The sequence below is a fragment of the Falco rusticolus genome, chromosome 2 (assembly GCF_015220075.1).
Source record: "Falco rusticolus isolate bFalRus1 chromosome 2, bFalRus1.pri, whole genome shotgun sequence".
Classification (NCBI taxonomy): domain Eukaryota; kingdom Metazoa; phylum Chordata; class Aves; order Falconiformes; family Falconidae; genus Falco; species Falco rusticolus.
Window position 1 is genome coordinate 96,915,505 of NC_051188.1, and position 25,379 is coordinate 96,940,883.

Here is a 25,379-nt window from a genome sequence, read left to right on the forward strand (position 1 = left end):
GGGGCGAGCGGCTCGGCGGCCCGCTGCCCGCCCCGCTGCCCCACAGGTGGCGGCGTGCGGCGAGGGCCCCGGCGGCTACCCCGGCGGGCCGACCTTCCCGCGGCCGCACGGCCCGCCCGCCCCGCCACTGGCGCTCGGCGCAGCCAATGGCGCGGCCGCTGTCAGCCTCGGCCCGCCCGCTGCCGGCGGGGGAGGGCTGTGGGCCGGGGCGGGGGTGAGGAGAGTTGAATGATTGAACTTTCTTGTGTAGTTTCTGCGGCGAGGAGGTGCCTGCCCCCAGCGCAGCCCGGCACCAGCCCGCCGAGCAGGAGGGTACCCCGGCGCCTGCCGCCCCCCGCAGCGCCCGGCCGCCCCTCTGCCCTCCTCTCCCGCAGAGCGATGGTGCGGAGGGCGCCCGGCGCGTCCCTCGCCCTGCTCCTCTGGGTAACGGCCGCCTGCGGCAGCCCCGCCGGGCCGGGGGCCGCCGCCCGCAGGCAGGACGAGGCTTTCTCCACTGCCAGATGCACCTCCAGGTGCCTGAGCCTCCAGATCACCCGCATCTCCGCCTTCTTCAAGCATTTCCAGGTAGGGGCATGGCGCCGCGCAGGGGCGCCCCGCCGCCGGCCCGTTGCCGCCGCGCGGCCCGCCCGGCGGCTGGGTGTCCCTCGGCACCGGCGCGGCCGCCGCGGGGAGCGGGCCGGGAGGGGCGGCCGGGGCCGCAGCGCCTCGCGGCAAACTTGGGGTCCGTTTCCCCGAGGGACGGCGGGCTCGCCGCGAGTTCCGCCGCCCGCGCCTGGAGGCGACGGACAGGTGGGCACAGCCCCGCGGCGGCGCCGAGACCCGCCGGTGCGTGTGGGTGCCGGGCGGGCGCCCTGCGGGGCTGGTCGCCGGGAGGAGGTGGCGGATCGCGGGGCTCCCGGCGCGCCGCGTCCCGCCGAACGCCTGTCAGCCGCTCGCTGCCCGGCGGGGCGAGGCGGGGGCACCGCTCTGCCCCGGCTCCTCGCAGGTGCTTGGCGTGCCCGGCCTCTGCCTCCGGCGCGGCGGGACGGCCCCGGCCGCTGCCTCCGGTGATGTCCGCGGCCGCGGGGCGGGCGGAGCGGTCGCGGCGCGGTGCTACCGGGCCGGGGGTGCGCTTGTCCGTCCGAGCGGCGGGCGGTGCTGGGGCGATCCGGCGGGGCCCCGCCTGCCTGCGGGCCGGGCGAGGCGTTCGTTGCGCCCCGCCGCCCGCGGGTGGTTCGCTTCTCCAGCCTGGTGGGAAAGTTTGAGCGGATTTTTTTAAGAGCGACGGTCGGGACCGTGTAATACTTGCTTCCGACCTCCTGGAAGGTGAAGGTGGGGGTGACGCTTTTCTGAAGCAGAGGGGCACATCTCTGGCTAACGGGAGTGGGAAAATGGGGAGGAAATGGGGGGACATCTGCGGCGTATAACATGAAATAAAGGAGAGTGAGCCCCGAAAGCGAGAGCGCTGGAAGCGGCGCGGGAGGGGGTGGAACAGCAGCGGGTGTCTGCCCGTCCTTTCCCGTCTTCCAGTTAGAGACGCACCTTTCCCTTCTCCCATCCCCACCTGTTCTACATTGTGCGAGCCTTAAACCGAGTCGACTCCTTCCGAACGATGGAAACCTTCCTGAACCGCCAGCCCTTCTCCCTCCCAGGCCCCCTTCGGGAGGGGCGGGAGGCGGCCACCTCCACCCTCGGGGACTGCACGGCTCTGCGGCGCGCAGGGTACCTGCGGGGACCGCGCCGCCTGCTCGCCCGGTGCTTTGCTGCCGGTTCGGAGCTGGAGCCGCTCGGGCCGGCGTTTCGGGTACAGCAGCGTTCAGGGCTAAGGCGTTGCCGCAAAAGGCGGGTTTGAGAGATATTTGAGGATAACCCGATTTAAAAAAAAAAAAAAGAGGAAAAAAAAAGGGATCGGTGTGTGGAAGGAAAGCTGTACGTGTTCGTTTCAGCGGCGGCAGGAAGGTGTAGGGTGCCCATAACCGAATTTGTGCTACGGGGCCGGGGGACGCGCCCCGAGGGTGAGGGTGCCCTGCCCGCCCCGGCGCTGCCCGGGGCCCGCGGCGGCGGAGTGCTGGCTGTCAGCGGGGCCTGCGCTTCGCGGGGTGGCTTGGAAGGGGGGTCCCCGTTAAAATAGTTGATTATCTTGGAGAGGGATTACTGTTTTTGATTGCGTTGTCAGGCGGTTGTAATTTACTTGTTTTACAGTTTCAGTGGCTAAAGAGGCAGTTTAGATCAAGCCAATTCCTAGTGAAAGGCTTTTTTTGTGTTTTCTTGGCAAGATTTCTTTTCCCGACCTAAAACTGCTGACAGAATGCACATTGCCAAACAATAGTGATTACATTTTAATTAGCCAGGGTGAAATAAGCGGCAAATTACTCGGTTAGGACTTGATAACTGGCAGGTTTTTTTGTAATCAGTTGAGAATCTCGGAGTTTTAACCCCAACCTACTGAAGCACAAGGTAATTTATCTAAATTACCAGGGATTAAACTCCTGCTAGACATGAAACGACTGTAATGTTTTGAAGATAAAGTGCTGTCGTTTATAAAAGTTAAGCTTTCCATTGTCTTTTAATGAGGGAAAGGAGGAGAGTTTGAGAGTACAGCAAGCCTCCAGTGTTCTCGCAGGAGACTGATAACACAGAGCCGACTGTAGGACATGCAGGTCTGGGTCATATTATGGCCCATGAAGGCATATTGTAGCCCATGAAGGTTAAAGAATACGATGCTACTGTCATCCCCCTCTCTTCTCCCTCCATCTACCCCCCCCCCCCCCCCCCCCCCCCCCATCTCAACTGGTAGCAGTTCTGGAGTTCTTTTCATTTCAGAGATGTCCACTTATCTTGTAATCTGATTCAGCCTTTGAAGCGAACTAAATACTAGCTCATCCCACCCTAGCAGGGAGGAACTCTAGTGTCTCCTCAATAGGACAGGAATTGAAAGAAGACTGACCCACTCATTTCCCAGATGTGCCTTAGGTACAGCTTTAGTGGTGGGGGTCAGGAATACAACAGCTGGATGCTTCATGGGAGGTGGCCTCCACGATGCTTCAGAGAGACTTCATTTCATATAGCGCATGGTACTAAAACCACATCGCTAACAACCTTTTGGAGGGAATGAGTTGGTGTGAACAAGACATCGAGATTACTTGTATATCTGCTGGCTGCCTTGGTTGAATGCCAACTGATATTTTTCAAATTTCTAAAAGCTTACAAGAGACATACATTTTCCCCCACAGAGAATTTTCACCCATTTTTCTTTACTGGCCCTATTTGTGGAAGGGTCAAGAGAGTTTTTTGTTATATAAAAAAATAAATCTATTTGTTAATTTACATTTAGGAAGCAGTTCTAAGCCTATTGTAAAGGTGCATTCTCAGTAGGAAATTATTTGAACTGATGCACAGGTCAAAGATGCACAGGTCAAATAATTCAATCCCCCCCATGTTACCTATTGATGGGGGCTAGAAGAAGAGTTAGTCACCTAAATCAAAAGTCTGTGATCTTCAGAATTCCTGTTGAAGAGGCACAGATGCCTGCTTTTTGCTATAAAATTCCCATGGCCTGGTTTTTTGGGTTTTTTTTTTTTTTTTCCAGTTTTGGGAGTAGTGAGGAGTTCTAGGTAGAGGTTACACCAGAAGACATTTGGGATCAATGTAAGTTATTGCATCACATGAATCTTACAGCTCAGTGAAACTTGCACATTTTATATTTATCTGTGGCCTATCTACAGGCTGGGAAATCGCATACAGAACATGCTGGCACAAAGTACTTTAATAAAAAAAGCAAACAAACAAAAAAATGTAAGCAGAGTGGTTCATAGTGGTTTCTTCTTTTATATAACAGCATATTAATTACATAGTCATCCACAGTAGAGAATCATGTTTTAATCTATGAATGGAGTACAATGTGCAGCGTGAGCTTTAGCTTACTTTGGACTTTTGCAGATGAGAGAAAGCATTTTTTTTCCCAACTGTGTAACTTGGGGCACTGGAGAGCAGTGAATGAAGCATTCATTGCCCTGTGACCATAAAGAGTAGGGCAAAGAGAACATGTCTCTCTAGCCTCATATTTAGGGTGTTGAGACTGGGGGTTTACAATGTCTGTTGTGTAACATGTATGAGGCAGTAACTGGAGCATTCACTGGAACCCGTCTGTGCTCCTGGGTGACTGCATTGATGAGTAGAGTAGACTTGTTACTGCTGTGCTTTGTTTCTGGCCAAATTCTCTGTAAATCACCTGAACAGGGGAGGATGGTGAGAGTGTTCGTCCAGTAGTGAAGAACATGACAGTCAACTGGCCTGCCTACAGTGGAGAAGATGTAGATTTGAACCTGACAGTCCTGTATCATAATCAGTGTTGTACCCATTGAGCTGTTGTCTGAAAGAGAATGCTTGTTGTGTTAGTAAGTGGCCCTCATCAGATGGGAAGGACTGTTCCTTGTCTAGTATGGAATAAAAGGAGGGGGTGAGGTGCCTGGCTCCACAGGACTGTGAATCCTGTGTGGAGGAAAGCACGGTGTTTTAGACACTAAGCCTGTAAAGAAGAGTGATGTCGTTGGATACGTTCTTCCATTCTTTCCCTCAATGTTTCCTTATTAAGGCAGTTCCTTTCCCCGTGTTTTAGCTGCTATACAGGAAGGGAAAGTTAGGAATTCTAACGTGATGTATCCAAAGCTTATTTGTGAATCTAGTTTTGTAGTAACCTATTACAGTAGGTAAAACCTTCATGAAGATAAGGTCACAGTTACTGCACAAGTTCTTGTATGCCTGAAAATTTATGGATATAAATAGGGACCTCGTATAGCTAGCTGGAAAAGAGGCTTGAATACTCAGATTAGTTTAGCTAGGGCTTTTCTGTATAACCACCCCGTTCTAGTGGAGTGAGACTAAATTCCTTGCATTGCTCTCTATGGGCATACCCTTTCCCATCTGCGGTATTAGTTGAGGATGAACTTCTTCCATTTTGGGGGAGCAGGCATGGCAGTGACCTTTAGTGTTCTGTTTTCGAGGTGAGTGAAGGTTTGGATTTTAACCTCTACTGCCAGCCGTCTGAGCCGTGTGTAAAGCACATAGGCATAAAAATGTTGTGGGTAGCAAGCAGTGTTTACTCAGTCCTGTGAACTCATGGATCTTTTGTCTTAGTTGCCATCTGTTACAGACCTCTCAAGTGTCTTCCTGCTTAATATGTTAAACTTGACAAGTTAGCTAAGGTAGAGGACGTGTCAATCTTATTCGCTGGGTTAAAAAGCTGAGAGGGTAGTAGAACATTCCACAGGATGGCAGACTGGTGGCAGCAAGAGTTTGGGAGTAGCTGCCAGTCAAACTGACTGGCTGTATTTGTGGTATGGAGTCACAGGAACAGAGGCAGGCCACAGCCACAAGCTCACAGAGCCACAGACTAGTTGAGGCTGGACAGCACCTTTTGGCAACCTGTTGTAGTGTTCAGCCACCCTCAGGCTAAAAGGAAACACTTTCTTAGGTTCCTGTGTTTCAGGTCTTACCCATTGCCTCTTGTCCTGTTACTGGGCACCACTGAGAAAAGTCTGGCTCCCAAGTATTTACAAGCATTGATGAGAACCCCTTGAGCCTTTTCTATTCCAGGCTATACAATCCTAGTTCTCTCAGCCTATTCTCATGTGAAATCCCTTTGCTGGATTCGCTCCACTAAGTCCTTGTCTCTCTGTGTCATGGGGAGCCCAACGCTGGACCTAGCACTCCAAATGTGGAGGAGTGACTAGAACAGAATAGAGGAGTAGTATATTTTAGAAGTGTAGTGCCTGCTAAGTGTCGGTGCTCACTTCTAAATTAATTTTTGCTATTTGTATTTTTTTACGTTTGTAAGAAATACAAATACATTGCACATTTATATATATTTGGAAGACATTTATATATGACTATATATGATGGTTAGTGCATTCAAAACAAAATGCTAATGCTAAATCAAATCAGATTTTCCCCCTATATTTTTAGATATCAGTATCTCTCACCGAAGTTTTAATTTTTTTCTTGTTTGTTTGTCTTCAGTAGTAAATTAAATTTTAGCAAATCCATTTCTTTATTCTTAAGAGGGAAGTCCAGGTGTGTTGGGATGTATACGTGTAGTGTGATCCAGAATTGTGATTGCTGCTTGAATAGGTGTATGAGAGATTGCTTAAACTCATTAAGATAGGTACCATTTAAAAATGTGCCAGCAACAGTGCGGGTGATTTGGTCATATAGGAGTTCTGTATTCATATTCTAACTTATTTGAATAGTGGATGAGTTACAGTTAAGTTTTTGATACAGCACAGACATCCCTCAAGTGGTAAGCCAGTTTTGTGATATATGAAGGGAAATTATTGAGATATTTGCCCTTGTAAGTGTGATTTAAGATAAATCTAAAGGAATGTACTAAGAATTAGTACTTAGGAATTAGTACTAAGCGAGATCAGCTAAGGCAATTGTTTTTCAAGGGATGGAAAAATACTGTTTTAAGCTAATAGATCTATATGTTGTATGATGGTTAATAGCTGAAAGAGGGAACAATAAGGCTTTCAAAGTTTGTTATATTGAATGCCTGATAACTATATGGTGGTAGGAGAATATTTTCACTGTTACAGATGGACAGTTGCCTGTCAGGACAACTTGAATTTCTGATAAAAACTAGGAATTCTTTTAAATAAATAATAAAAGGCTCTTAGATTTTATATCGGCAAACAAATAGTGTGCAAGTGATTACCTCTAGATACCAAATACCTGATTTTACGTACAAGTCAGGCAGCTAGTTGTCTAAATGCCAGCACATCTGCCTTCAGATTGCTTGTAACTCTGAAGTGACTGCACCTGCAAAAATCTACAATTGATTCCAGATGGGAAAGCAGTAGGCCAGGCTGAAAGCCTACGGTGCATCTGCCTCTGTGCTCTGCTGTAGAGAAGATGGAGATCATAAAGAAAGCTTTTATTGCAACTGTCTTGAATAATTCTGAAACTTTAAGTTACTTCTCATAAAATCTTTTGAAAATACATGTACTTTGTAATGAGATGTAGTAGATATGTAGGGTGTTATTCCCAGAATGTTTCAGTTCCATGGATAGGCTGCCCCGGCACTGGGTTTGCTCAGATCTTTTGGGACATGTTCATAATCTTTTCTACATCTTACTACTTAGGAAATGCGTGCCATCTGCTTGTGTTACCATTTTGGTACTCCTCTCCTTTCCAAAAATAGTCCGTGCGTTAAATAATTCTGACTTTCGTGTGTCTCATAAAGCACACTGCTGTTAATTTCTTTCCATAGACAAGTTTGCACATTTGTTATTATTTATGATTTTCTCAAAACTTGTTTAAATTCCCAATCATTCTTCTTTCATTGTTCATGTGGCGTACGATCTGGGTAATTAATCTGACATTTGGTGTGCTGTTATTGAGATTTGCTGTTGTGAGCAAGAGGTGCACAGACCTTCTAACCTGATCTTATGTAAAAACTTTGAAGACAAAAGGTTTGTTTTGAATTGTGATGGTTCTGTTTAGTGAAAACACCTGCATTATTTACTATATTGTGGAACTGAGCCACAGTTAGTCTTTGCAGTTGTATCCTTGTCTGGTATGAACCTCCCTGATTTCAGTGGGAGTTATGTTCACTTTCTTATAAACAAACCCAAATCTCTTTGGCATCAGTGAAGGCTTGCACAGCTGATACGAGTACAGAGGTTACAGAGCCTGGTCATTGCTTTCTAGTGGTTTTGATTACGCGAATTTGGGACCTTAACCTTGACCATTCCTTTCCCAAATTAGAATGTTTGGCAGTACCTCAAATGTAAATTTGTAAATACAGATCAAATTAACTGTATGAAAATAAAAGTGAATGGTGAGAAATTGTATTGAAGAAGAGTTGCCAAGATACTTCTCTCATGTTTTGCTTGTGGATGCTTAAATATTAGAAAAAAATTTCTTTGTTATCTTGTGCTTGTTCATAAATTTAAAATTGCTGTCAATTTGCTAAATGTGCCTGATATCAAATGCAATAAAACTAATAGAAATGTTACTAATATACTTTGAGACAGACATTTTATGTACAGAAAATATTGGCAACACATACTTCTAATGTCACAGGCATGTGTTGGGGAGAGGGAGGACAAGTTACTTTTGAAAAGCATTAGAAAACTTTTGAAAGAAAAACCACTGGGTGTTCTCAGATGTAAATCTTTTTTTCCATTCAAACATATATCCACTTACTACAGAGTGAAAGGTTATAAACTAGGTAGTGTTCATATTAAAAATGTTAAAACATTATTCATTGTCTGCATATGGATTATCTCTGTGATTAACTAGTGCTCTGAACTGTATTTAAATGTGTTTGGTTTAGTAAGTGGCCTATAAGGAAAAAACCCACCCCAGTACATTTCTGAGACAGCTTGAAAACCAGACTGATTTCCCAGATGCCGAACACTTGTAATTTTGCAAAGGGCAAACTTCTTAAGACTTGAGTGCTGATTTTATGTGTGTCTACAAATGAAGATTATTATTCACAAGCTGGTCTACATCTCCATTGACTATTCTGTTTGAATTTTTGCTTTCTGTGATTATCTGGATTTCAGCACATATCCAGCTTCTGTAAATGGAAGAAGAAAGTGCTGTTATTTAGCATCCATATTTTTAAAGATCAAAAATATCATTAATGATAGAGTATCAAGAATATGATACAGAAGAAAGGCACATTCGTGTTGATGTTAAGTAGTCAGTGCCTAGCAAATTTAAACCTTGCACCCAAAAAGCACTTGCCTGGGAGTTTACACCAAGAATCTTCATTTTTTGACCCTTCCCACAACTGAGCCTTATAAGGCCTTATATTTCAAAAACCTTTGAAGTCCATGAAAAGCCTTCTTTTGATTTCAGCTGGATCAGGTCCATGTATGAACACTAGGTCCATGCAGCCTTTGTCAACAAAGAAGAGTGCTGTGAACTTGGTATCCCAACTCCAGTTGTATCTCTTTTATAGTCTTTTAATGGCCAAGGGATCACAGGACATGAAGGTGGAGAACTGGGGGTGTTGAAAGGTAAGAGGACCCTTTAAACTTGGAAGTAGAGTACTGTTCCTTTCATCTGTGTGTAAAAAGAACCACACGTTCATTTCCATCCACTGAAAAGAGTATCAGATATATCCAGGTTTGGGGAACAACCCCAGCCCAAAGTTTTTATCAAATTTCCCTTGACTTCTGTGGACCATATTTTCACCATTGTGTCTTTAGACTGTTAAAGAGGTATGACATCAAAGTTATTTAAAAATATAGTGCAGGAAAATACATACATCTTTCACCAGAAAAAAACACCAACCCTTTATGGACACTGCATGTTTTGTTTTTTCTTGGTCTGTATGTTCATTATGTTCCTTTAAAATAAAAGTGAATTGACTCAGATTTGCAAAGGCATGACTCCCCAGGTAAGCAGCTGAGATTCCTGAGGAAGACGTGCCTCCAGAAAGTGCAGGAGAAGCAAAAGAGGAGATGGAGAGTCTCAGAAGGGAGAAAGCTGGAGATAGGTGAACTCCAGCAGAGGCACACAATGCTGGGAAGAGAAATTAACAAGGAGTAGAGGGGTTCCCAGGTTTTACTGTAACACAATTAATTGAAACAAAGGCTGGAAACAGAGAACAGATACAACTGGTATAGGATGAGTTGTTTGTAAATATTTTTTATTTCTGTGCTTTCTCAGCTGCATGGAGTTTTACTTGGTTTAAAAAGTTTTTTTTTTTTTCTGTTTTGTAGTTCAGTAAAAATGTGGTTTGAAAATCCTTTTGTCTTCATTGGAAAGTCCAGTTACAGGTAAAACTTCCAAGAAAATTCAGCACAAAATTCTAGCTGATTTGTGGTCCTGTCATTTATACCAGTGTTGGTGAATAAACATTAAGTTTGTTCTAGACCAAGGGTGGTCGAGGGGTCCAGGTAATGATGCTGACCTATGGCTGACTTCTTTTCAGCTAGTTTTCATTCATTTCTTTACTAAAAGTAACTTGGGATTCTGGATGCAGTTTATGGGCTGAGTGTGTCCTTGTTGTGGCAGCTTGTTCTTCACTTCTGTCTTTCCTAAAGACTTTGTCTGCTTTGATGGACTGTGAGAAAAGAGGAAAAGGCTACTTTGGTTTTCTGAATTCTGCGCTCCAAACATTATGAATTTACTCTCTGAAGAGTTTTCAACCAGAAATATGTTCTGTTGATGGCAGCCTGCTCTCTTGAGTCAGTACTGTGATTGACTTACATGTATTCTGAATTAAATAATAATCCCAATTCTTCAGGAAAGGCTTTGAACCTTCTTATGCATGTGTTCTGTGTGTTTTCAGAAGTGCTGGATGTAATGTAGTGCACATATATAGTAGAGATTAGTCATGTGATGAGAGAAGAGTCGTACGTGTGTTTTATTCCCATACAGTAGTGAAAGTGAAGTGGTCTCTCCAGGCAGTATGTATGCTGGGCACCATCTACTACAAGGAACTTGTCTTTCAAGTTGGAAGTTTGATGAAGTGTTGCCGCTGTAATTTCTCAAGTGGTCACAACTCAAACTACAAACCTAGCCGAGGTAGCAAAGACTTTGTCTGTCTTCTGCCTGTGAGGATTGCAATCCAGCTGCCATGGATCCTGTAATAAGATAATATGAGGGAAATAATAAGATTGCTTCAGAACAAATGTCTTCCGTCTGGAAAGCCAGAAATTGGCAATGGTGAAGACTGGGTGAGAATAATGTAGTCATTTAATCCAGTGGAAACACAGTTCAACCTTCCTTGCCGTTCTTACAAGATTTTACGAGCATAGTTCTGGTTTTCTTTTTTATGGATTACACTTTAGGGGAGTTATCTTCCTATTAACTTAAAAAAACCCCATAACACAAGTAATTGCTGTTCGTGTACATGAACATGGTTTCTCATCTCATGATTTAGGCCATAGATCAGAGGCTATACATCATTTATAGTTAATTGATAAAGCTTTCTAACTGTTAATGATTTCTTTGCACTACTGGAATGCTCTAGTCAGACCTCAGGGCATTTTTGGACTTAGACACAATAAATTCATTTCTTAAACTTACTTGCCAGAAGGCTTTGGGTTTTGTTGGAATTTAGCATATGGATGAACAGATATGTGACACAGCAAATAGTTGAATGCTGGGAAGGGGTGATAACAAAAATATTAATAATGTGTTCTAATGTATGAGAGTTTGTCAGGTTTTTTTTCAGAATCGGTGTTTCTACATAGAAACTAATTCAACAGGGTGTTTTTGTGTTGTGGGTTTTTTTTTCCCCCTTCCAATTACGTGATGTTAATAGCTTCATTGAAAACAATGAAATTGTATTACTGTGTAACAACAGCTAGACAGTAGTGAATTGCGTCATTACCTGCCCCCATTTTTCTTAGTCACAAGAAGTGTATAATATGTTGACATTTGATTTGTATCTAGCAATTTTGGGAAGGGAACTGGAACTAGAAGACCTTGAGGCTTTCTTCTGTTTTGAGATTTCTTTCTATGCCACTGTGTACTGAGAGATCATGACTTAGCCAAGCGTTGGTCAATCTGGATCTGCGGTAGATGGAAGGAACGTTTGTGTTTAGACAAACTGACGCAGAGTTAAAAATCGTCCAATTAACGAGGTGTGTGTCATTGTTCATATAGTACTAAGTAGCAGCTATGGAACATGCTTCTCAGAATAAATAAGGAAGGAAGATGTAGATTTTTGCAGCTAGCAGCTTCTTGTTGGATTTTTGAGATAAAAAGCTGAATAAACAGTGTGAAGGTCACTAAGTTTTTGGTAAATTTAATGCATTTTCTGTCCAGTGTATCTTCATTGACCAAGTGGAGTAGGAATGCATGTTGCACATGCAGCAAATTAGCTCATCTTGTAAGAGACTTAGTTTAATCATAGAACTGCACGCATACACATTTGAGCACTGGACAGCACTAAAGCTGTAATTATGGTGGTGACAAATGTGCAACAGCAAATAATAATTATTTCAAGCCTCCCTCCAGTGTTCAAAACCTTCCCTTTCTTAAGTAGAAAAAAAGAGCAACAATGTGGACTAACCTTGCAAGTTAAAACCTAACCTCAGCCATTTTCCACTTTGTAGAAAGGAATGAACATTTAGGCAGTCAGTATATTCTTTAGGAAACTCTTGTTTTGGGAGTAGATGGTGTGACCCACAGGTAGTTTTAAACACTAAAAAGCTTTACACGATAATGTAATGTAAACGCATGTTGTTTCCTTTAGTTGGAGATCTTTCAGCCTTCTGACCAATACTTAACCATTTTTTTCCATTTATATGATTAATCATTTAATACAGGATTTTCCTGGAGTGCTCGTTGCTGGCCTGAGTCTTACATCTCTACAGTTGATAGCAATGTATCCAGCGTTCTCAATGGAAATAAACTTAGGGCAGTGTGAATGTACTGGGAACATCTGTTCAGAATTTACAGATTAAAAAAAAAAAATCCCAGTATTCTGTCTAAAGACAATTAACTTGGATTTGTTAAATACTCTATTACTGCATCTTAACATCATCCTTTACAATTCAGAGCAGTAGTACATGATACAGGCCATTAGGACAAAGTAAAAGTGGATTGCCAGTTACTTGCCTGGTGCAAAGCACCTTGATTTTAAATTAAGATATTTTTAGAAGGGATTCTTTTAGATGGAAAGGGAAGGTAGAAGCAATTTTTGATGTAACCAGAGCTGAGTGCTACTAAAGACAGTAAATAAATATAGTTTTTTAAAAATGGGATATTGCCTAGTTACTGATTGTTACTCTGTGTATCCAGGTGTCCTCAGGGATTCCAAAGCATCCCTGTAAGTTTCATCAACAGGCATGGCTCTTAATAATAGGTGCAGATGTCAAATTTTCATGCCCCTAAGATGCTTACTCATACCTAGGAGAACCGTCTGGTATAGATCGAGCCTCAGTCAAGTTGTTTTCATCCATGACCTTCCCACTGAGAAAGCAAATCAGAGCTCCTCAGTCCAATGAAAAAGAAACCCCCGTGAATATTATCAACATATTTTTAGTACCATGACCTGCTTCACTGTCTTTTTAAATTGCTTTACAGAGGTGAGAAGGCTGGTAAAATGGAAGGAAACATTATAATTGGGATAGAATTCCTGGAGCATGCCACCAGTATCTGAGACTTTCCAAAGGCGGAACAACTGAAATACCTGTCAGTTGTGCAAAAATAGATGATTTAGGAAAGAGAAACAAAATTTTAATATAAAAAACTTGCTGATGTTACAAAATGTTGACAGCTGGTATTAACATCAGTTGTCCACATTTATGGGTTTAAGGATACATATTATATTTTTCTTTTGTGGCTGGTAATTTAGATCCAAGATACAAAATAAAATGCTAGGCTTCAGAACTGGTGTGATCCTTGCAGTGGAATTCTATGAAAAATCCATATCCAATTGTTTACTGCAGGCTTTTAAAATACTGTAGCTTGGGTAGGGACTTAGGCTGAGCTTTGACATGTCTCATGTTACAAGCCTCTCAATAACTTCAACACAAATTAACCTGTCTTATTTTTAACTCTTTCACCTGATGCCAGAAAGGTCTGAAACATGACGGACCTGTCGGGAAATGATTGCTCTGTGTAACAGGTATATATAACAGATGTGTTAATGACAAATGCTTCAGTTCTGCCTTGAAGAGAGGTTTATTTTCTTTTTATGGCATGTCTTCATTAGCTAGTTATCAGACTGTATTCTAGAGAGCTGGCACATGAAAGGCTTTTATGTTTGTGGAGAGTTTTATGACTATGTGATGAGGTGACGTAAATCTTCCACTGAAGATTGTTACTGTAGAAAGATTCAGTTAATAGACCTATAGCTCAAACTATATAAGTAGTTTTAGTATGTTACATCTTTCTCAAATAATAGGATTTCATGTTGGTTTCCTCTCCCTCTCAGCTGTCCTTTCACAGTCTTGGGTTGATTGAAGGGTGGTCTAGGAGACTGAACTGCAGCAATTGTCCCATGTGATATATGCTTCTTGTGGCATACAATTCTTAACAAACTTGAAAAAGCTCCAAAGAAAACTGGAAGAAATGGGTTGTATCTATTGTAACCTTCATTAAAAGGCTGGCTCTTCTCTCAGAAATATACTGTCAGTGCTGCAGGGCTGAAGGATCCCAGCTAGGATCATGTCAGCAGGCATGTTAAATTTCAAGTGGAAAGGAAAAAAAAACTCACCCACCTTTCTATATGCTTCTTCACTTGATGCCCGTTTTTCATCCATTGTCAACACAATGTCATTGCAATCTTTGCTGTTCTGGGAGCTGTTGCCATTCCTTAAAATAGGATAGGAATAAAAATGTGGTCTGCACACATATATGAACAGGGTTTGCAGGTCTGGGAGCTGGGGAAGGAGATCAGCACTGAGCTGGTCAGAAGGGGATCGTGACTTACCTGACATATCTGACCAATATGCAACTGGCATCTGCTAGTCTTTTTTGGGTTAATATGGCAGTCCTGTGTGTTGGCTGTCTGCAGAAGTGAGAGCTGCGTTGGGAAGGGACAGGCCCAGGGCCAAACTGATAAGAGCAATGGAGAGAAGAGTGTTAATGTTAACTTGCACAATGTGATTTGTTGTTGGATTGTGCTTTAGAGATGAGACGATAAAGTTGTGGGCTAACTAAACTCTGCCCGTTACATCTTGTCTGTCTTTCTGCATTGTCTGCAGTGAAGGCAGATGTATGGAAAAACTGTAGCAATGAAAATACATCTGGGAAATAGGACTTCTTCCTAAAATTCTGCACTATTTAGTGAAAGCTTTTTTTTTTTTTTTGTGTGGCTGACATGTTTCTTTGAACTGGTGCTTTCTGAGTGTATGTAAACAATATTGTGTTGTTTTTTTTCTTCAGGCTGAAGAAAGGCAGTTCGATTTTTGAGTTCAAAGGTAATTTTAGTTTGGACAGATTTTTAATTCCTGAATGACCCCAGAACCCTTTTGCAAATGCTTTTAGGAAGTCCCAGTTCTGGTGAGGTGCACTTCATTGACTGAGCCAGGTTCTCTATGGAAAAAGGGAAAAAATCACCAAAGGCTGTTTTAAGTTGCTGGAGTTCCAAGGAGTTAGTTTTGACACTTGTTACTTTTGAGAGCTTTGCTATGCGTTTCAATAATTCTTCTAAAATAGGATTTTTGTACAGGAAACTTTACTTATAAATATGAATTGATCTGTGGAACTACCAAGGTGTAATTATAGTCAAATTTGACTCTGTGTTTAATCTGTAGGATCATAATTTGTGCTGTTTTTTGCTGCTTACACTTTCTACATGCTTTTACAATATTAAAAGAACTTGGGATAGTGAAATGGAGTATTTATACTGACAGTGATTTTTAATAAGCTTGTTGCCTTTCAGAGATCAAAGAGGAGAAATTTTATAGTGAAATATCAAGGCAGTTGGAATAAGATAGGACATATATGTTGCAAATATTTTCTGTGGAGAAAGGTACTGCCTGGAATTTATTTATTAGTTTGCTTGTTTTTCTTTTAAAGGGAAACGAGACTGTATGTATCCTTCAGCTTGTGGCGATTATGGCTGCTACTACTGCTTGAAACCTTTAGTATCTCGTAAACTAATAATGCATGCCAAAGAGAAAGGAAATCCAGTCCTGAAATTTATCATGTAAATTTCATGCAATTATATCGGAAATAATTAGTATGCTAAGTACTAGAGTGTGAGCATGAAGTTTGATGGTGCCTGATACTGAGTCGTAACATGGGTACTGAAGAGCTGTTGAGTTTTAAGGGCAAATGTGTATACATACTCCTGCCAAAGATGCAAGTGTAGTATATAATGATGTCCCTCCCATACATACCAAAACAGAACAGGAGAAAGTACAGTAAAACATCACAAGGCCTGTACGTATTGTAATGCATTTAGGAGTTTTGTGATCAGAAATGACTCCATGACAGTGCAACCTGCATGGAGTATCCTGTGTTCATATAGTTTATAGTTATAATGGACATTTTAGTTGATCTAAAAATGTGTGGTTGTTTGTTTATGGGGTTTGTTTTGTGGTTTTTTTGTGTGTTCCCCCCCCCCCCCCCCCCTCCCCTTCTCAATGCTTAGTTCTTAAGTACATGAGACACCAGAACTCTTTAAGTATTTAGCAAGTCCAGAAAGGAATGCTGCCCTGGATGTCCCTGTAACACTGTGGCTTCTAAAGAAAATCTAGTCTAGGAGAAAGCACTGAAATACTACTCCTCTGTGTTTGTGGGAGATGTTAGAAGTGTCTGAGGTGTGTCTACACATCAGTGTTTTAACATGGATCAGAGTTTGTTTTTGAAGTGAGTCTCCTGAGCGTTATGATAATCTTTTGTTTCAGATTATGGACCAGTCTGAGAGTTCATGCGGTGGATTTCTTCTGGTTGAACATAACTGGAAGAGATGATCCAGGGGGACCTAATGGGCATTTAGTGACTAAAGGGCATTGTGTCCATTAGACCAGGATAGTACTAGTTGAAGGGAGAGGGGAAGTCGGCATATATATAGTGCAGACATCAAGTCCATCAACACCTGTTGTTTTGCTCAACATATGTGTTCCTGTGGTTCACATGACTTCCTAGTGTTGAGACACCCTGAGGTGTTTGTAGCTGGTTCTGGAATGAAGCTGATAGGCAGTTCAGGGTGAGTATGGGCAAATGCATCCTCTGGTAAATGTACCATATCACATGCTGCTGGGAATCGCAAAACTAACCGATAATTTTATAATTATACAGAATAGTAATGCAGACTATAATTTCCAGTTATAAAGTCAAAGCAGCATTAAAAGCAGCATGCATGCATTTCTGAAACCTGGAATATTACTGTTTTTCTGTAAATCAGTCATATTTTTTCAAGTACACTAAAGTAGGTCATGTATGTCTACATTTATATTGTATTTTGCATAAGTAAACATTACATTTTTAGAATGTATTTTTATTCTTTTTGATGGTAATTTCCTAGTGGACTACCTTTCTGTCACATCCTTGAGTCAACATATACTTCTGTTGTTTCATTATTTCATTTATAGCAAATCTATGACTTGACAAAAAAGACACATTTGCATTTTGGAAGGGTGAGGGTTTTGAAATGGGCTCTACAAACAAATAGTTGACAAGCTGTCTTTTGCTTCTCATATTAGTGCTATTAAATTAGTTTCTCTTCATTTCAACCATGTTACTTAATCCCAAGACATATGTGCAGGATTTGGCCCTAAGTATACACCTGAGCATGAGATTCCGTATTTAATTTTAATCTCTTCAGGTTTGTGTCAATGTATTTAATTCCTCCTTTTGCTTAGTGACATGAAGTTTATTTCATCTGGATTCTTTCACAGATTGATAGAAATGTCTGGTAAGTAGAATAAGACCTCAGTTGAGATCAGTCTTAGATGTGGTAAGAGTGAAGTCTGTGAAACCACAAGAAGGCAGTCATAACTCACAAGTGCAGTGGAGATCCTGTAGCTCATTTGTTTTTACAGCTTGTGTTTATCTAGTATTTTTTCCAATGCATTTGGGAAGACACTGCTGTAAAATGAGAAAAGGTGTTTCATACTTAAGATGCAAATTTAATCCAAGCAATGCATAGTTTGCATTTTGAAAACTACTGATCTCTTGCTGTTTCATTGGTAATGACCTTTGGATTTTGATGGCTGTCTTTCTAGGAACCTGCTAATGATGACAGCCAGAGAACAAATAACTGTTGTCTCATGATTTAGGTGATGGTTTCTGATTTTGCTTAATTTCTTTTGTAATTACTCTGATCTTTTTTTTTCTGTGTTTGCATTTTGGTGCATGTAAAGTTGTGGCTTTAAATATTTCAATGTAAAGTCTAGTGAAAACAATCTGCAATAGAAACAAAGGTTGAAGACGGCTTTGCGTGAAGTGTTGAGAAATACCAGTTCAAGGCTTAGGTCAGTACGGTTCTATTTGTATCCATTCATCTGCAGGAGGACCCACCATAACATTTCGACAGGAGTCAGCACACTACAGGTGATGTGTAATGTAAATCTAAAAGAAAACCTGATTAAGACTTTCTGAAAATTGTGATATCCATTTTCTGGTGTTAAATCCAGATGTTTAAAATGAGACTGCAGTGTTCATCAAGCTGTTACCCGTGATAATTTAATTTTGGTTTATATTTACAAAATACAGTTACACCACCAGAATGAATTGTTAGGCTGATCAGTTTCGTAACTATTTCTTATGTTCAGTCATTTAACTCTTTAACTCAATTACTTTGGCTCAACCAAGTAACCAACATTTGCTTTTCCACCATTTAAATATCTGTGGTATAAAAATGGCCTCTGCTAAGGGAGATGTACATTTGATTCAGCTGTGAGGGATCATGTGGCTTGTTAGAGTAACAGAACTCTATGTGTATGTTCCAGTATATGTTCTTGCCTTTGGTTTCCTTTTCAGAATACTGTTGGTAAGTTAATTCATTTTTTTAAATTAAAAGAGTTATATGTACTTGTAAGATGCCAGAGGAAATACATAAAAACTTACACAGTTAACCTTAATGCTGTATTTCTACATACATGTAACACATTAATCATAAAGTTTTGCAAGTATTTGATGGTAATATAGTAAACAATGTGACTAATCTGTTAAGTACTGTTTGTTCTCTTACCTTTTCTCACATTAGAATCCTATGTAGTATTTTCTTTTGTTTGTTTTGGTAGGTTTTATATGTTTTGTTTCTTTACCTGATTTGGGTAATCTTTATTTGATTTTGTTGTTGAAATTTTACTTTGTGCATTTGTTAACTACAGCAAAGTCTAAGGACATTTCTTATAAGTCAGGATAAAATGAAGGAGTTATTATAGACCCCAAAGCACAGTCTCCTGCTGGCTGCTCCTAGGGGATGGGGAGCCAGGGGCTGAGGGTGACATCATTGCAGGTTGTGGACTCTCTGAGGGGAGCGGCCCCAAAGGGCCTACACAGAGTGGGCAGAGCTGAGTGCTGGTAATAGGGTCATCAACAGCCTTGGGCACGGCAAGTGATGAGCCAGGGTCATGGTCAGCCAGGGGCAATGGTGACATGAGTGAGTTCATGGTGCACGAGGTGAAGAACTGCCTGAAGGGCAGGGCTGCAAGGGTTCTAGTGAATGGGGCTACATCTGGCTGGTGACCACTCACCAGCAGTGTTCCTCAGGGTTTAATTCTTGGGCCTTTTCTGTTCAGTGTATTTATCGACAATCTGGATGCAGGAGTTGAGTGCATCATTAGCAGGTCAAATGCACCATTAGCAGGTTTGCTGATGATATCAAACTGGGAGGTGCTGCTGACCCTCCTGAGGGACAAGAGGCCTTGCAGAGGTTCTAGATAGATTAGAGCATTGGGAAATGATTAGTGGGATGAAATTTAACAAGACCAAAAGCAAGATTCTGCACCTAGGAAGGAGTAACACCAGACACAAGTATTAATTGGGAGAAGAGTAGCTGGAGAGCTGCCCTACGGAAAGGGATCTGGAGGTGCTGGTCGACAGCAGGATCAATAGGAGTCAGCAGTGGCCCCGGTAGCCAAGAGGGCAACCTGCATCCTGGGGGGCATCAAACACAGTATAACCAGCTACTCAAAAGAAGTGAGTATCCTGTATCAGCGTTGGTGTGGCTTCACCTTGAACATGATGTGCAGTTCTGGGGCCTGCAATTTAAGAAGGATGTGAATGTCCTTGAATGCGTCCAGAGGAGGACAACACAGCTGGTGGAAGGGCTGGGAGGAATGTCCTATGAGGAGCGGCTGAGGACTTTGGGCTTGTCCAGTTTGGAGAGAAGGAGGATGAAGAGTGACCTCGTTGCTCTCTACAGCTTCCTGAGGAGGGGAAGTGGAGAGGGAGGTGCTGAGCTCTTCTCCCTGGGATCCAGTGACAGGACATGTGGGAATGGTTCATAGCTGAGCTGGGGAGGTTTAGACTGGACATCAGGAAGCATTTCTTTACCGAGGGGGTGGTCAAATGTAGAGGGATTTTTAAAGGACCAAGGACATATGTTACCATTGTCTGGGTTGGACAACCCAGGCCTGTTAGTTGAAGCTGCAGAGCAACTTTAAATTGTCCTTGAAACAAGCAGTGTGAGAAAGAAGACAAGCTATGCACAAACAAGAAGCCAGGTGCAGAGCAAGTCCCGGGAACTGCGAAATCAACACACTCTCATCAGCACACTCTGATCAGGCGCCTGCAGCATGCTCACCAGTCAGCGACATGGACACCTGCGTGACCAGAAACATTTATCCAATCATCTGTGTGTAAAGTCGTGTGAGCGGTTGGGTTAAGTTATAAATATAACCTGTTTGTTTAATAAAGTGAGCATGGCATGTAGCCATATTGGTGTGATCCACTCTGAACATTGCATGCTGTTGCTGTCCTTCCATCTCAAAAAGATATAGTAGAAGTAGGAAAATTGGAGAAGAGTAGCAAGAAAGACCAAAAATACTGAGTGACCCTTTAGTTGCTCATCCAGTCCTTACATTTTTGCTTCAGTAACCATTTTTTTGCCACTCTTGGTTACATGACATTGGACTATCTGGAATTTAGTTTGGTTCTCGATGACTGCTATAAAATACTTAGGTATGAACTTTTAGGTTGTGCGATAAAATCTCGTCTGCACACCCGTGAAGAGCTCAGAGAGGCGGTGGCAAGTGGGGGGTGCCAAATCACACCCCGCCGGCTGCTCCCAGGCCCACCACAGGAGCCATCGGGGGCCCATCCCCACAAGGCCAGGGGAGCAGGGTCCCGAAGGCAGACGGGGCCCAGGTTAAGGGCTTGGGGAGGGGCAGCCTGTTGCAGGAGCTTCGGCCCCACTGTCCAGCCGTGGGACCCATCCAGTTGAATCAAAGCCAGATCGCCTTCTAGACCGAGAGGAGACACTGCCTGGGGTATGGGACACATTATGGGGTGCAGGGGAAGAGCATTTTGGGACTGCACAGGATTGATTATGGGGAAGTAAAGGGCTGAGGGGATAAAAAGGGCTGGATGTATGTAAATAGGTGACATGCTTGTCTGGCCATGCCTTGCTCCTGACCAGCACAGTCTGTCCTATCTTACTAAATTACACTTCTAACTCCTTTTCCTGGCTGAAGGGTGTCTGTTCTATGTGTGTGTATGGGGGCTTGAGTGCTGGCAACAAGTCAGACCCTGGGGTGGAGGCCTGTGTGTCCATGGTACCAGTGGCTGGAGCAAGCAAAGATCTGGGTGCCTGTGGCTGGATTGGGACCTTGGGCTGAAGGGTCTGTGTGCTGAGAGCTGGTGGCTGGAGGCACCGGAGCAAGTGAAACCAAATGCCAGCCCTTGGATGGGACTGTGGGTCACAGGGGCCAGTGTATCTGTGGTGCTAGTGGCTGGACTGAGTGTGCACAAGTGTGTGAGCGCTACTGAAGAGCCAGCTGGACAGGTCTGTGGGTAGGTGACGTGTCCTGAGAGCTGGGTGTGAGTGTGTGCCTCCAGGGGCAGGAGGACAACAGTTTGGCTACTGCAGGATCAGGGGAATCTTGACCAGCTCTGGCTGTGTCACAGTGTGTCTCTGAGAGCAAGACTACTGGGGGCCAAAGTAACCCCCAAAACCACAGGAGTTGGCTACTGGAGTCCCAGTATGCTCTGTCAGTGTGTGTGAGGTGGGCCGTACCAGCACCTGGAGTGGGGTCTGTGTTCCTGGGGGCTTGTATCCAGGCGCCAGTAATTGGGAAGACTCGGAATCCAGGGGAACCTACTGGGCAGACTTCCATTTTTCTGCAGTATGTGACATTGTTTTATATTAACTGGAACTTCCTAGTAGTAATTAGGTCAGATGGTTTAATACAGCTTAGAGGTGCTGAAAGCATAACTAACCAAAGTCTAATCATTTTCTATCAGGATGGGATGAAGTATCCCATTTGAATGTTTGTAATGGAAACTGCTGCTGTACATGCAAACACCATTCTTGTTATCTAAGTATCAGAAGCTCAGTAACATTCAATTTATGATTTGTTGATGCTTGTTTTATTTAATTTCATTCCTTATTAGAACCTTTACAAAGCAAAAGAAATCCCTTACTAAGGAATTAATTATTTCCTTAAGACATAATTTACAATGAAATAAGAAGCTTTATAGAAGGAGCAAAATATACGCATTGCAGTTTTTTGTATATCCTTCCTGTCTTCCCTAGATGGAAGCCAAGGAACCAGAGTATTTCTGGGTTTCTGTTGTATTTTATGGTTGGTTTCATCTTGTGTTGATCCTTTTCTATCCATGGCTTCTCCAGTGGATGGTCTTCAGACTTGCTATATATCGGACAAGCATGTAGAAGTGAAGATGCTAAGAATATGTTTGCATAAATTGCTATTGAAGGAGCAGTCTTGTTTCCCAAAGGTGGAGCTTCTCATTGGCCTTTATGATGTTGCTCGTTTAATTTCTAATGCAGTATATCTACTGTTCATATTTACAGAGTGGTTCAGTTTCACTGGTCAGCTTTTAGTCTTCACTCTAGCTTGTTGCTAAGAGTCATTTCAAAGTGCATATGGGCTTAAATTTGCTCTAGCTTGGTGAAGGAAAGACTTTGGTGGCAAGTGTTCAAGCTGTTATATAAAGGGGTATCCTCTCTTCATTCCTTTGCTGTATTTTGAAAGTCAAATGAGTTCTGGTTATTTATATGCAAAAGGATAACTAAATATCAGAGCCCAGTAGAGGTGGGACTGTGGTTCCCCTGATCATACATCTCCTACAAGTTTGTGTTTAATCTCAAGAGAAAGGCTTTGAGAAATACATTTTTCTTTGGCATTTCCTATCTGCTGAGTTTGGTATTTCTCCCCACTAAGTGTGCAGACTTTTCTGAAATTAATTCCTAGGTGCATACTTCGGTATTCGGGAACTGGAAAGCCTAGCTTGAATTTGTTGATTCCATTCAGCACCTTAATTCCACACTTTACAGTTGGGCCTGGGGGTGCATAGCCCCCAGGATATGGATAAATCTGTGTATTAATTTGTGTCTTAGTGAGCATGCAGCCCAGAAGTGTATGTCAGGCACGGTATAAATTATATTTTACCATTACATATAATTTCATGCTGTTGAGATTGTTGAAAGGTTAAGGAAAATGTTGGGAACCTGTCTCTTTAAAGTCATCATTGCAGCAGCTGTTGATTTTTTTACTCAAGTGCTTTGTTTCACATCAGTTGGTATGTTATTTGAAGGGCTTATTTCTATGCTTTTTTGTCATTTTTAAAGAATCAGTGAAGTCATCAGGAGAGGCTACTTTTGAGAGAGAGCGGTTTCACTCAAATGTGAATTGAAGATTGGGCAGGGGAGAAACAACTTCCAAACCTGGTAATAGGTATACAGCTACTCTCATAGCACATTAAGCGGCTAGTTCATTTTGCACAGCTGATCTCTGCCATTTCAAAAGATGGGCTCTATCTCCAAACTTAACTATATGGACAGAGATGCAAATGGAGGAGATTATTTTTTTGCTTGTTTTGTTTTATTGTTTGTTTGTTTTTGCTATTACTCCAGTGAAAAGCCAGTTTTTACCTGCTTGTGAAGGTTATTAATTTTTTTTCCCTGGGGCACACTGTAGGTGAAGATTGATTCTTCATTGCCTCTCTGCATGCATTTTTTCCTTACAGGAGATGCTGCACAACTTTTCTTATTGCAAGGTGTAATGGGGCACAGAACACAGATGTTTCTGTCTTAACTCTTTAGACCCAAGGATATTTGTGTGTTTTACCAGAGGAAAGCAAGTGTTCGGATATACTTGCTGAAGGGAAGTCTAGTAAGACTGATCAGAGATGCCAGTTTATCACTTTCATTGAAAATACTTGTGGCTTGTATTTTCATGAAAAATTTGAATGTTAAATCTTGTAATGCTTGTCTGATGATTTTGTTTTTTTTTTTACAGCCCCCCTCCCATCTTTGCTTTTGTAAACTCTTGCCTTGTACACGTCAAACAGTCCTGGTCTTTGAAAGTCTGATTCTGTTAGTCTGCTGGAAAGGAAACTGTAGGCAGAAAGTGTGTGAAGCTCAGGTGGTGGCCTGAGTTCCTGTTGTCTCCATCTATGATGTGTTGCTGGAGACCGTTTTAGTTTCATATGCCTGACATCTTTCATGTGATGTGTCAGTGCTGAGAAGATAGACTATTTGGAGTTTGCCCCATTGAGGACAGTTTCTTCTCCTCTTCAATATACAGATTAAGATACTTTAAGGTTGCCCTGAAGGTGCAGTGGTGGAAGGCTTATAGATGGATGGAAACAGTGGTATTTAACTCTTCCTCAAGGGTATTTCTGCACAGCACGTTAAGCCACCAATACAGACTAAGTCAGAATTGTCATTGACGTAGATCAGGTTAGGACTGGGTTTGAAGAAAAACAGATGTGAAGGAATTGGAAGACGTAATCTGGGAGCATGTAAAAAGCAACAGATTAAACACAGATTTCTGATAGTTTGGAATTACGGTTTCAGCCAGGTATACTAGATTAAAAGCAGAAAAAAATCACAGCTCTACATTTGTGTAACTTAGATTAACCATTTGCTAAAATGCAGAGTGGTGGAGAGCATTTGATTTAGCATTCCTGCTTCCTCTGATACCCTGTTGTTCGGAGGAAGCCTGTAGATCTTGTTCTTTCATCTTTTAACAACAAAAGATTATTCACATCATGTTAGTTTGTACAAATCTGAAGTTGCTGAACAGTACTTTTTATGTTTTGCTGAACATACTTTTTAATTCAAGTGGTAATGGTTTTCAGTAGAAAAATGAAAACAGTTGTAGATACTGAACTTACAAAGTAGGGGAGCCACACATCTGGACATTTATGGCATTAATGTCTCAACTAACAGGTATAATTCAAAAGCAGGAGTGCTTTCTCTAGTTCAGTGGAAAGCAGCAGCATAAGTGAAACAAAGTGGCAAGCTGCTGCTAATCTGTTATTGCAATCAGCTACCTCTGTCACATTTTATATGAAGAAGAAAGAGGGGATAAATTGAAAATAACACATAAAATATTGTTTTAACATTACTGCTGGCTAGGTCTGTAAATGGAACTAATAAATCCTCATACAGCATTGAGGGTAATACTAAAGTATTGCCAATAGCACATGTTATTTACAGCTGTTCCGAAGTTTTATTTTTCCTATTTACATCTTTCTCTTTTTGAAGGGGTTAGACCTGACATGGTGCTCATAGTAAGCTATTCTTATGCTAGAAAATCCGAGTTTTAGATAAATTCTACAGTAATGGCAGATAAAAATCGTAATATAAAATGAAATAACGATTAATTGTAATATGCTGGGAAGATAAGACAAGTTTTCATAAAATATTGAAATTAGTGTGAACTAAAATTTTTTAAAAATTGCTCCTAAGTAAGCTTGCAAGTGGAAAGGAATGGATATATTTTTAGATTTAACATCCCCAGAGCTCCTTAGGCAATATAGGAATAGAAAGTTTTAGCATT

The 25,379-nt window shown here is 42.2% G+C and overlaps 1 protein-coding gene across 1 annotated transcript in view; it reads left to right on the forward strand.

Annotated features, from left to right (window-relative positions):
* The first annotated feature begins 208 nt into the window (after window positions 1-208).
* ANOS1 (anosmin 1) overlaps window positions 209-25,379 on the forward strand; it is a 140,279-nt gene continuing 115,108 nt past the window's right edge. Inside the window, exon 1 of the mRNA XM_037377503.1 lies at window positions 209-564. Coding sequence (XP_037233400.1) covers window positions 229-564 — 336 coding nt within the window. The 5' untranslated portion in view covers window positions 209-228. The remainder of the gene's footprint in view (window positions 565-25,379) is intronic.